At 39.9% G+C, this 12,076-nt stretch overlaps 2 protein-coding genes, 1 non-coding gene and 1 pseudogene across 4 annotated transcripts; 1 reads left to right on the plus strand and 3 right to left on the minus strand.

Annotated features, from left to right (window-relative positions):
* Nucleotides 1-3,827: 3,827 nt before the first annotated feature.
* Nucleotides 3,828-5,135, plus strand: LOC147919280 (uncharacterized). Its single transcript, XM_087503921.1, has 3 exons — nt 3,828-4,311; nt 4,400-4,727; nt 4,806-5,135. The coding sequence occupies exons 1-3, from the start codon at nt 3,833-3,835 to the stop codon at nt 5,133-5,135; spliced, it is 1,137 nt and encodes a 378-aa protein (XP_087360047.1). The 5' UTR covers nt 3,828-3,832.
* A 238-nt stretch (nt 5,136-5,373) lies between these two features.
* LOC147919281 (uncharacterized) lies at nt 5,374-5,790 on the minus strand. The gene has a single exon (XM_087504943.1). It carries the CDS (start codon nt 5,788-5,790, stop codon nt 5,374-5,376), a length of 417 nt encoding a protein of 138 aa, XP_087361069.1.
* Nucleotides 5,791-6,866: 1,076 nt separating this feature from the next.
* LOC104771228 (eukaryotic translation initiation factor-like) lies at nt 6,867-11,720 on the minus strand (annotated as a pseudogene). The gene is made up of 10 exons (XR_015593109.1): nt 10,783-11,720; nt 10,077-10,148; nt 9,865-9,972; nt 9,555-9,764; nt 9,353-9,454; nt 9,147-9,234; nt 8,700-9,050; nt 8,370-8,612; nt 7,929-8,247; nt 6,867-7,748 (listed from the first exon to the last, which is right to left on the minus strand). The product of XR_015593109.1 is annotated as a eukaryotic translation initiation factor-like (transcript).
* Nucleotides 10,312-10,418, minus strand: LOC147919282 (small nucleolar RNA snoR103). Its single transcript, XR_015594328.1, has one exon. It is a non-coding gene; the product is annotated as a small nucleolar RNA snoR103 (small nucleolar RNA).
* Nucleotides 11,721-12,076: the final 356 nt, after the last annotated feature.

The following is a 12,076-nucleotide window of genomic DNA, read 5'->3' on the forward strand; positions in this document are numbered from 1 at the left end:
ACTTATCGGTCAACGTAGATGGTACACTTAGTTGTAGTGTTGGTACACTTATCGGTGGACGTATATGTGTATCAAAAACTAAGTATACTAAAAATATCTGACGTACACCTTCAACAGTCAATATGACCCAAAAGATATTTATGGTAGACTAATGGCCTGTTGCGACAGATTTATTCGACAGCCTTCTCTCGTTTCAGATATTTTTGGTATACTTGTTTGTTTTTTTGAAATAGTTTTCGGAGTGTGATGGTAGGTTTCTTGTCCGTGGTAGATTTAGTAAGCATTTTTGACAGCTGTAAAGTCTTACTAGAATAATACGAATTTGTTTGAGCTGTCAAAGACAGTCTAGCGTTGCGATAGACTTATTGGAGGTAGATCTAAACACGTTTGATGTTCTTCCGATCTATGGTGTTCATGTAATAACGTTTGTAGCAGATTCATCAATCGTGTTCTGTTTGTCGGCCGGAGCAAACGTCTTTTTCCTACTCTGTTTCGTTAATCTTTCCTCTGGGTTCATCCATGGAAGAGCTAGATATCGTTTCGGAAATCTATATAACTCACTTTTTATAGGTTTTTAATTTAGAAATCAGATGTTGAGATGAAAATCTATAATAGTTGAGTAAAAACCCCACAAGTGAAACCAAAAAAATAGACATAAGTCGTGAAAAAATAAAGTGAGGCAGGGAAAACTAGGGTTTTCAGTCGTATGTTAGAGGTAGAAGACAAGGATATTCTGGTAATTTCGGATTCATTAAACCTAAAATCGAACGTGTACGTACATATAAACGTGTACGTACATATGAACGCATACGTACATAACGTTCTTGAGATTAGTGTACGTACATAACGTTCTTTTGCTTAGTGTACGTCCATAAATCCGTTTTAATGAACGATATTATTGTAATTTTGTAGTCATCTTCAACATATCTTCTTCTGCAACCTTAACTAATATTGTCGTTGTTGTTCACCGAAAATAGAACAAGTAAGAGATGTTACTAGAAAAAGTAAGAGATGTTACTAGAACAAACTATGTAATTCGTAATTGTTTATTTATTTATTATATTTCCGAGAGGTAATGAATAATAATGAGACAAAATTACATTTTAACTATAGAGGGTAATATTTAGATAACATAAGTATATAATACTCAGTTCAACTAGGTACAACTAAATATATATTTAGTTTTGCATTTATATTTAAAATATGAAAATGATAATTAAGATTTATAAGAATTTCTTTACATATTGAACGGGAAAATACCCGAAAAATACGCCATCTATTTTTTTCTGGAAGTTTAATACCTGTAGTTATTAAATTGGAAGATTAATACCTAGTTTAATTTTCATTGTCCTTAAAAACCATGGTTTAATTTTTGAATGAAGATCGATGCTTACGCCTTAACGCCTTTTAAATCTAATAACAGAATCGTAACCATGGTTAGAAGATTAACCCACGTGGTTAATAAGAGGTAACTAAAGGACACTGTTGCCCTTAATGTTTTCCCCCAATTCGATTTCAAAAGTCTCAAACCCTAAAACGATTTTTTCTTCCCACCGTGAGCAAAACCCCTAAATCCGTTGAATGCGATGATTGTTACAGAGAGCGTTTGATTTTGGTTGATTTTGTGGAGGGTACGACACGATAACTACAGAGAGATGAGGTATGTATTTATTTCGTTGCAATTTCAATGTTTAGCGTTCGAGTGGGTCGCGACTGAGGGTTCGTGGGGGTCGCAAGTTAGGGTTCGAGTCGGTTTCGTGTTCGACTGGGTCTTTATTAAAGGTTTAGAGTGGGTTCGAGTTTGATTGGAGATATAATCGATTTGGATGTTGAATTAGGGTTCGTGGGGGTCGCGAGTTAGGGTTCAAGTCAATTTGGGGATTTAGGGTTCGAGTCAATTTGGGGATTTAGGGTTCGAGTCAATTTGGGGATTTAGGGTTCGAGTCAATTTGGGGATTTAGGGTTCGAGTCAATTTGGGGATTTAAAGCGGGTTTAATTGGGGGTTGAATTAGGGTTCAATTATATATTGGGATCCCATTAGATATTTGATGGCTAATGAAATTTTGTTTTTTTCTTTTTTTCAGTGGATTCGAACAAATCAAACTCAATATTCACTTTAGAGGAGATGTCACATTCAATGATGGGTCTTTTCTCTATGTTGGAGGAGAAGAGCATAAAGCGATGCTGATTGATCTAGACTTGATGACTTGGTCAATTTTTGACGAGTTCTGCGCTGAGAATGAAGTATCGGGGGTAGTAGAACAAGTATGGTACAAGCTTCCAAAAGAAGATATGTCTGCAGCAAGAGTTATCGAAACAGACAGAGATAGTGGGATAAGGAAGTTGTGTGTTGAAGCTGAGAGTGGTGGCGAAGTCGACATATTCATACAACAAGCTGTGTCTCAACCCTATCCTATGTTCCCTCTGTCTCAACCTGATGATCAGTGTGATGTTGAAGTGGCTGAGATGTTTGATGAAGAGAATGAAGGAGATAAAAACGATGATGTTGATGAGGAGCAAGGACAAGATCAAGGACAAGATCAAGGAGATGATCCTATAGAAGAAGTTGTTGGGGGTGAGCATGATCCGCTATTTAGTTCTTTTTACGAAGAGATTAATAGGGAATCTGAGAGATAGGATCAGGGTGAGGTTGATGTAGAAGCTGCTCGTTACAAAGCTGAGGAAGAAGCTGCTCGTCAGGCTGCAGAAGATGATGTGCGTGAAGAAGAGGAGGAAGAATTTGAGAGGCAATGCATGGATGCTGAGCGTCCGGAACCTGCTATGGACACAGATGAAGAATGGGATGCTTATGACCGGTATGAAAGAGAAGTATCAAGAGCTAGTTACTCAAAGGATAAGCCACCTTACTTGTGGATTAAGCAGATGTTTCGTAATGGAGAGGAGTTCAAGGATCAGCTTTTAAGATATGTATTGAAGATGAATTATGATGTAAAGCTTTGTAAATGGGGTCAGACACAGTTGGCGGCGATTTGCAGACATGATAAATGTCCTTGGAAGATCTTTTGTTCTGTGGATAAGCAGGTAGGGAGATGGTCAGTGAAGACATTGGTTGATATCCATAACCATTCCGTGAGTGGGAAAGCAAGGATGTTGAAACAGAGTGTAATTGGAAGGTTATTCAGAGAAGAAGCAAGAAGAAGACCGTCTCTGAGTTGGACTGACATAAAGGATGAGATCATAATGAGGTACACGATCTCAGTCTCTAAGTGGATTTGCCAAAAAGCAAGGAGGATAGCGTTTGATTTGGTGATACAAACACAAAAACAACAGTTTGCAAAGTTGTGGGACTACGAGAGAGAGCTGAAGAGGTCTAACGAGGGTTCTCACACAGAGATAGTCACCATTCCGCAGGCTAGTGGTAAGCAACAATTTGACAAGTTCTATGTCTGTTTTGCAGCGCTAAGAAGAACATGGAAGAATTGTTGTCGTCCTATTATAGGACTTGATGGAGCATTTCTGAAATGGGAATTGAAAGGTGAGATACTAGCAGCTGTTGGAAGGGATGCAGACAATAGGATTTATCCTATTGCTTGGGCAATAGTCAGAGTTGAGGACAATGAGTCATGGTCTTGGTTTGTTGATAAGCTGAAGAATGATTTGGATTTGGGAGTTGGTGATGGTTTGACTGTTATGTCAGACAAGAAGAAGGGGTTAATCAATGCAGTTGCGGATTTGCTTCCAAATGCAGAGCATAGGCATTGTGCTCGACACATATATGCCAATTGGAAGAAGGTTTATGGTGACTACACGCATGAGAGCTTTTTCTGGGCCATCGCATACAGTTCAACAGTAGGGGATTTCACTTATAATATGGAAGCTTTGAAAGTATATGATCCACCTGCAGCTGAGGATTTGATGAAAATAGAACCGAGTACATGGTGCAGGGCTTTTTTCAGTTACCATTCTAGCTGTGAGGATGTTTGCAACAATCTCTCGGAGAGTTTCAACCGAACAATCAAGGACGCCAGGAAGTTGCCGGTTATTAATATTCTTGAGGAAGTCAGGAGAATATCCATGAAGCGCATAGCTAAGCTGTCCGGTAAGACGATGAAATGTATTACGCGGTTTCCTCCAAAAATTATGGAGATACTTGAAGCCAACCGCAAGTCAGCTAAGTTTTGCTCAGTCCTCAAAAGTGGTGAGACCAAGTATGAGGTGTTAGAGGGTTCTGGTAGCTTCTGTGTCAACCTCCTTCAGAGAGAATGTGCTTGCAACCAGTGGAAGCTCACAGGCATACCTTGTCCACATGCGATCTATGTCATCACAGAACACAATCGTGACCCAGAAGAGTAAGTAACTTTGAACTTCTTCTTTATGTTTAACTACGAATATTGTCAAAAGATGTGATTGTCGACTAATGTAATGTTTTATGTGTAGCTATGTTGATAGACATTTACAAACAAATGTCTGGCAAGATACATATAAGGAGAACATTGAACCTGTAAATGGTGAAAGGTTGTGGCAGAGAACGGGCAAAGGACCAATTGAAGTGCCTGATAAGAGGAAAAAACGAGGACGCCCAAAGAAGTTTAATAGGATAAAGGAGCCAGGTGAATCATCAACTAATCCAACTAAGCTTACAAGAGAAGGTAAAACTGTGACTTGTAGCAACTGTAAACAAATGGGTCACAATAAGGGAACCTGCAAACAACAAACAGTCCACTTACCTCCTCCACGCAAAAGGGGCAGACCACGAAAAAGTCTGGTAAGTAATCTGACTAAGATGTGAATGAATGATGATAGCTTGATTTATTATAAGAATGTGATATCATGGTTGTTATAGGATAATGATGATCCTTGGAGCATCGAGAATGCACCAAAGAGGTGGAGGCCTGCTCAAAGCCAATCGACACCACCTGTTGCACAAAGTCAATCTGCACAAAACCAAGAAGTTCCGCAGCATTCAAGTGCTCCACCAGCAACAAAAAAGAATGGTACAGGACGTGCACGTGGTCGTCCTCCAGGACGTGGAAATGGTTGTGGCAAGGCGAAAGGCAAAGGTCGTGGCAAGGGTGGCAAGGACGACGATGCTCCAAAACCGCCGGTCTTTTTTATGTCTCCTTGGTCTGATAAGGTGTTTGATGTTTGGCGGCCTGAGAAAAAGTCAGATTAATCTATCTATGTTTTAAACTCACTTGTAGGATGATTTCGGGTTGGATGTTGTCTTTGTTTTCGTAGGATCCTGTTTTTTTTTTTTGGTGCTAGGATCCTGCTTTCGTTCAAACTAACGGCGATGAATGACATTACAAGTTTTTGGATTTGAATTTTTTTGGATTTCATTGATAAGATTAGAGTTACAAACACACAAATGTAAACTGAAAACAACAACAATGAAACCTTCCCAACATAACCTACTTCCCCATTACAAGAATCATCCCAATTACAACAATGAAACCGACCCAAGACAGCAAGATGAACTGTCGAAGCATGTTTTCCCTCTCAATAGCTGCCATTACTGAATTTTCAAGCTTCTTCTTCTCTTCATCCTCTATCGAACCACTCACCCTTTCTTCATTCATCGCCCTAAGAGTTTCTTTCAGCTGCTTGATCTCATCTCTAGCCTCTAGTAGGCTCGCCTTCTGCCACCCATATGGTGAGTGTTCATCTGCCCACCTAAAGAATCCATGAACAACACATTTATAGAATCTTCTACCCGGATTGTCATTGGTCCATGACTTTGTAACAATCGTAACTCTACCACACGTGCTGCAAAGAGGACCCCAGCTCTTGCTCGAATTTGCATCAGACCCTGAACCTTGGCTCACCATTCTTTCAAACCAAATTTGATTTTGTGATTTTTTAAGCTTCGAGGGTTCTTAGACTTGTGAAATCGATTTGGGGAAGAAGAAGAGGGCAACAATGTCCTTTAGTTGCCTCTTATTAAGCACGTGGGTTAATCTTTTAGCCATGGTTTACGATTCCGTTATTAGATTTAACAGGCGTTAAGGCGTAAGCATCGATCTTCCTTCAAAAATTAAACCATGGTTTTTAAGGACAATGAAAATTAAACCAGGTATTAATCTTCCAATTTAATAACTACAGGTATTAAACTTCCAGAAAAAAAATAGATGGCGTATTTTTCGGGTATTTTCCCCATATTGAACTATTAAATAACCATGTTTAATCAACAATACAAGCATTTATCACTTTCTAATATATACTATCGTTTTCACATAAAACACTCTTTATAGTATAAAGAAGACTTAGTAAGTGATCACCTCAAATGAAACAAAAGAGGTGAAACCCAAGTTTTTATGAACATTGTGTTATGAAAACCTTGTATATGCTAATTAATAGTGATAAATCTTGTGGTCAACTGCTAACTACTTAGCAAAACAGATGCCAATGGTGATTGGTGTTTTAACGTCTGAGACATTCTCTTGTTTACAGGCAACGGATGAGCTTCAGGTTATTGTAGGATTTGTTAGGCTGCAACAGGAATGAAATTATGAAGCCTTGCAAATGGAAGCTTAAGCAAGCCAGATGAAACACTGATCTCTTGACTGCATCATTAGCTCAATCTCCTTAACAAAACCGGCCTATATATAGACTTTATCGAAATCTCCTCGGGGGTTCATATGTTTAAACCATTCTGTGGCTTAAAAAGTAGTTAGCTCTGTCACTTTTTGGGATATATATAAAATTTGCTATTGGTGTCATGTAAGTAAAGTATATCAAGAACCAATGACCTGAAACAAAGAAACTCTCTAATCTCTATAATTAAGCATCCATCTATCTATCTTTAAATTATCCAGATATTGATATGTTATGATCATTTGTTGTATATAGGTGTTGCTAAATGAAAGAAGATGATTTATAGGTCATCTCACCTTTCCTTGTCATCTTTACTTAAGAATTGTATACAAAGAAAGAATTGTATGTACAACAAAGTTAATGGATTTTTACTTTTTTACAAGAATCTTCTCTAAAACAGCCAGGTGAGGGTCGAAGCTTGTAATAAGTAGCAAACGATAAATATGTGCCGCTTAGACCAGCATATACTTTGAAACAGCTATGTGAATACAAGGTCAGATAAATGAATAGTACTGTCAAAGATATTACCACTGTGAAAGTTGCGATGCACTTCAGGACAGAGAGTTCTTCTTCTGGTCTTTGATTTGGGAATTGCCCCTGCGCATTGAAATCGGATAGCAGTTTGTCCTTTGACTGAAATGAATCCATTAACCAAGCAGAAGCTTCTGCTTGGTTATCTGGAATCTCCTTTAGTAGAACTCGCCAAACGTGGATATGAACTTCTGAAGGATCCGTCCCGAATACATTGTCCATAAAAGATGGGCAGCGAGGCTTATATGTGATAGTCAAATCATATACTTGATGTAGTCGAGACACCTTTTTCTCAACGCAATATTCCACAAATACATCCAGTCCACCTCTGTCCTGTGATTTGCAATACGCAAAACACGTTTCTCAACAGGAATGCTGTCTCCAGAGAACACCACGGCTGTACCGTTAACCGTTTCAAACAGGACCTTCTAACTTAGGCTTTGGTGGAGGCTTACTCATCGGGTTTAGGGATATCATCAAGAGCACCAGTTAAGAACATGGAAAGCCCACCCTTTCTGTTCTTCTTCTTGTTTGCTGACGTTCCAAGTTTCTTGCTTCTCGGCGAATCTGGTGGATTATCTTTCTTCTGCGAGAGTGAGACAAAGTCTGATTCCTTGGGGAACTCACTAATCACCGTCATATCCAACATGATCTTGCCATCCTAGTAGAATAAGTACAACACAAAAACACTCAACTGCTGATGTATACCATCTCTCTATCATTAAAAACAGCATTTCGATATCAAACAACATACTATCGAGAGAAAGGAAAAAAATGCAGGATTGACTGGTAAAGAAAATTAAAAAGCAGCCTATCTATACGTAGATTATTCTGATCTTACCCAAGTTGAGAAAGTGATCGATTGAGGCCGACTTGTTCACTGCTGGAGAATGCAGATGTCCTGGCCCATCGCGTCTAGACATTGATCTTGTCCGGGGTACCTCCCAGTTATCATTGTCCACCCCGGGCATCCCAGGCATCCTTCGAGTCCCAGGCATCAAGCCACCCGCACCAGGTCTCCCACCAGGGTAGACAGGGCCAGGGCTCACAGGCCCACCACCAGAAACAATACCCCTTCTCATATTTGCAGTGGCACCAGGTCGGAGACCAAGATTCTTCTCCGCTTCAGTATGGATTTCGGTTATAGTTCTTGCTTTCATCTGCACAAGTAATGCAAATTGAACATCAAAACCTCTACACAATGGACCAACAAACAAGTCTCAACCTTGTAACTCATAAAACTGAGGCATTCTCAGATTTTAAAGTCAGGATTACGGATTACCTCTTCCCGCCTAGGAACCCAGCCATTGGAGCGCATGTTGATGATATTCTGAACCATGAATCTCAGACGCAGTTCCAACTGAGGATTCTTTGACAGATCCTGTAGGCGTCTGAAATATACATCATTGATCCGCTTTGACTTCATGTTTCCGTCAAGTTGTTTGCCAATAGTTTTGAAGAAATGACAAATAGCTTCGACATTTTCCTCTGCTGGACAAGCTTTCTCATCGGCCCCCAGAAGCTCCTGTGCTCAGACCAAATATATAAAGGTTATTGCTAGATACCAAAAAAAAAGTTGTCTAAGAAATTGTATAAACGTATAGGTGTTAACCTGAACAATGTGGTGAACAATCTTTTCTGGAACCATCTTCTGCTTTAAAAGCTCTCCGATCAAACGAATATTTCCTAGAGTCTTGAGCTTCAACAATTTTTCTTTGTCATTCCGCTCAGCCTCCTGATTTGGAGCACTCATCTATCTAAGCTCCTCCCTCAACTCCGCAGCGCCCTCAAATGCCTCTTGACAGATATTCAGCAGAACCCTCTTAAATGTGATCTCTTTATCCCCAGGCTCTTCAGGTGGGAAGGTGGGCAGCTTGTCATTGATATCAGAGCACAATTTCGCGTACATATGGCAAAAGGTCGGCTCAAGGACAGCTTTGTCAAAAATAAGGGTAATCACACCCTACAAATAAAAGAAGAGAACCCTGGTTAGCTACACGAACAGCCTAGATGATTCAGACAAGCCTTCATCTATTCTTGAGACATAGATTACACACACCTTCAGGATATCAGCAGATGTGATGCCAGAGTCAATAAGTTGCCCCTTAAGAAGATCATACTTTTCAGGGGTTAGCTTGTTCAGTATCCTGGACAAAGCAAAGTATATCTTTGTAAGTGTACAAGTTTGGTTTAAAGATTTCATGTGGCAGTAAGAGAAAACTATGCAAAAGTCTAGGCAACAAATAACTGTCTCAACGGAATTACCCTTTCACAGTCTTCAGAACACGATCATTTTCGGAGATTTCCACTTCTGGCTGACCAAGGCACTTCTGCTTTGACGAGGACAGGAGCTGGTCCACCCTGGTTCTATACGATATACAAATACAAATAAGTAAGAAAAATAGGAAATTATACCAGAAGGTAAAGGACCAAAAGAGGGAAAAAAATTAATTTATTGATCAATTACCCCTCTGTTGGATGGTATATGTGCCCTTGAAAACTCGGAATTAGGTTGGTCTTGACGATTAAATTGGCTTGCTTCAACATACCTGGAGTCTCTAGTCTCACGGAGATTATCCCACGACCTTGCCTCCCCAGAGGGTGGAGGCTGAGTCGTACGGCTACGCCAATCGCGAGAGTCTGGCTCAGAGAAGCGACTTGCAGACTGAACCGGAGCCTGGATCATTAAAATATTAGATCTGTGTTAAAACTTAAAAACTCATGAAACTTCATGATAGAGGAAACAATACAAAAGTTACGTTTCAACAAAACTATACCAAATTGCTTACGACACTTTCCCCACGTGGCCAAGTCTCTACCTCCCCAAACAGTTCTGTTGAAGTTTCCCGTTGGACTTTTAGAATTTCATCAGAGAGTTGAGTAGTCTGTATGTGCAGAGATGTCAGCTACTTCAAATAACAAAGAACAAATACGAACAGCAGAAACTATACCGGCCTTAATCCTATATTTTTTAAACTGAGATAATCACCTCTTTAAGTTCCAGGAGCTGCTCACGGCTGTACTTCACACGTTCACGGCCATCGAACCTCGAGTCTCCACCCTGAAGCAAAAGCATAATCCAAGATAAATCTTTATTAACTAACACTCAATACACAAAACCATATAAGAAGTGACATACAAAGGAGACAAAGAACCACAAATTCTTAGTACACAGAGAGGAATAACCCGTGAATCAAAAGGCCAACATGATTGAGGTACTAATAAAATGTCAGTAAGTCCTTTATGAGCAAATAGCAGCTAATAAAATACCCACCTAAAAAGCCTACATATCATTATACGTCCATATTTACAGCAGCTACACATACTTGTGTGCGCCACTAAGAATCAGGACAAACAAATTGCTTGCATCAATCGGATATGCATATATTACCTATATATTCAATTCTGTATACTGCAGACACGTGATTCTATGAGATCAGTAGTAATTTAATAACAGTATAATGAAACTCGCAAATCAAAAAGCTTTCAGATAATTCAGACATTTATTAAGATAATCTAATCAGTAAAATACCAAAGATTGTAATTCCAAACCAAAAAAGCTGCTGATTGCTATAAACCGGTAAAATTGGATCAAGTTCAGCTCAAGTGTCTTAACAAAACCATATCCAGAGGGACAAGAAGAGCTAGATCCAAATAATACAGAGGGGGAGCTTAGCGCCGAGAAATGAGGGTACCTTGAAGGGAAAAGAGGAAGCAGGAGCACCACCATGAGGACGAAGGAGAGGTAGATCCGAAGAGGAAAGAGAGCCAAAAGAGAGAGACAAAAAAGAAGAAGAGGAACCAAAGAGTCTGTTTCCTCGACTGCCACCAGGTCTCAAGCTCAGCACCGTTTGATCGCCTTGCTGCATACCTCGATCTAAACAGCCTAGATCGAACCGAATCTCACCACAAAAATCGACGAGCTGAAAGAGCTAAAGGTAGAAGCTTTTTCAGCGATGATGAATCAGAAACACATAGTGCGATGACGATGTCCGGAGTTGTTGCCGACCAGATTTACCTCTCTAACAACTGGTTCACCGGCGAGATTCCTCCGGCTATCATTTCCCTAATTTACATACTCTGTTCTTAGATCGGAACCGATTCCGCGGCAGTATCCCGAGAGAGATCTTCGAATTGAAGCATCTATCGAAGATCAACACGATTGCGAACAACATCACCGGCGTTATCCCAGATTCAATCTCACGCTGCACTACTTTAATCTCTGTAGATCTCAGCCGTAACCGAATCAACGGAGAGATACCTAAAGAGATCAACAACGTGATTAACCTCGGTATACTTAATCTCTCCGGTAATCAACTAACCGGTTCAATCCCAACCGGAATCGGAAACATGTCGAGTCTAACAACGCTAGATCTCTCTTTCAACGATCTCTCCGGGAGAGTACCTGATAGGTTAAGGATCTTGAGTGAATGGATGAAGAGGAAGCTTAGGCCAAAGGGAAGTAAGGCTCGAGCCTTGGGGAAGAGTTTGTCAAAAGAAGAGAGATGTAGCCAAGTCTGGGAGAGCCTCTGTCTTAGTGAGAAGGAAGGTTTACTGTTTAATTCAGTTAAGCTATTGCTGTGTCGTTTTGGTCTTAAGGTACATTGAGGGTCTGTATTTAAGTTGGTTGCCCGATTTAGGGTTCTTCATCAAAATGAATAATCAACAAAACAATTCTTAACCTCATTCTCCTTTTTTCTCTCTACCTCTAATCTCTTCTCTAATCTTCTATTTATCTCTAATCTTCTATCTTCTCTTCTATTAATCAATTCTGGTTACTTTGGTTAGGGTCAAACTTAACATTTGGTGCTTTCGTTGTTTGAGCTAAGAAAAGAAATCGATGGCTGCAAGTCTGTGTGTGGGAAATCCCTTTAAGGAATATATCTTAAATCTCCTCAAAGGACGATTTGGTGAAGACTACAAACGAGACATAATTTCTGGCTAGGACCTTTCTCCTCCACCGATGGCTGACGAGCACAAGGAGATGCA

Source organism: Camelina sativa, chromosome 20 (assembly GCF_030686135.1).
Source record: "Camelina sativa cultivar CO46 ecotype springtype chromosome 20, ASM3068613v1".
In the NCBI taxonomy this organism is placed as follows: Eukaryota; Viridiplantae; Streptophyta; class Magnoliopsida; order Brassicales; family Brassicaceae; genus Camelina; species Camelina sativa.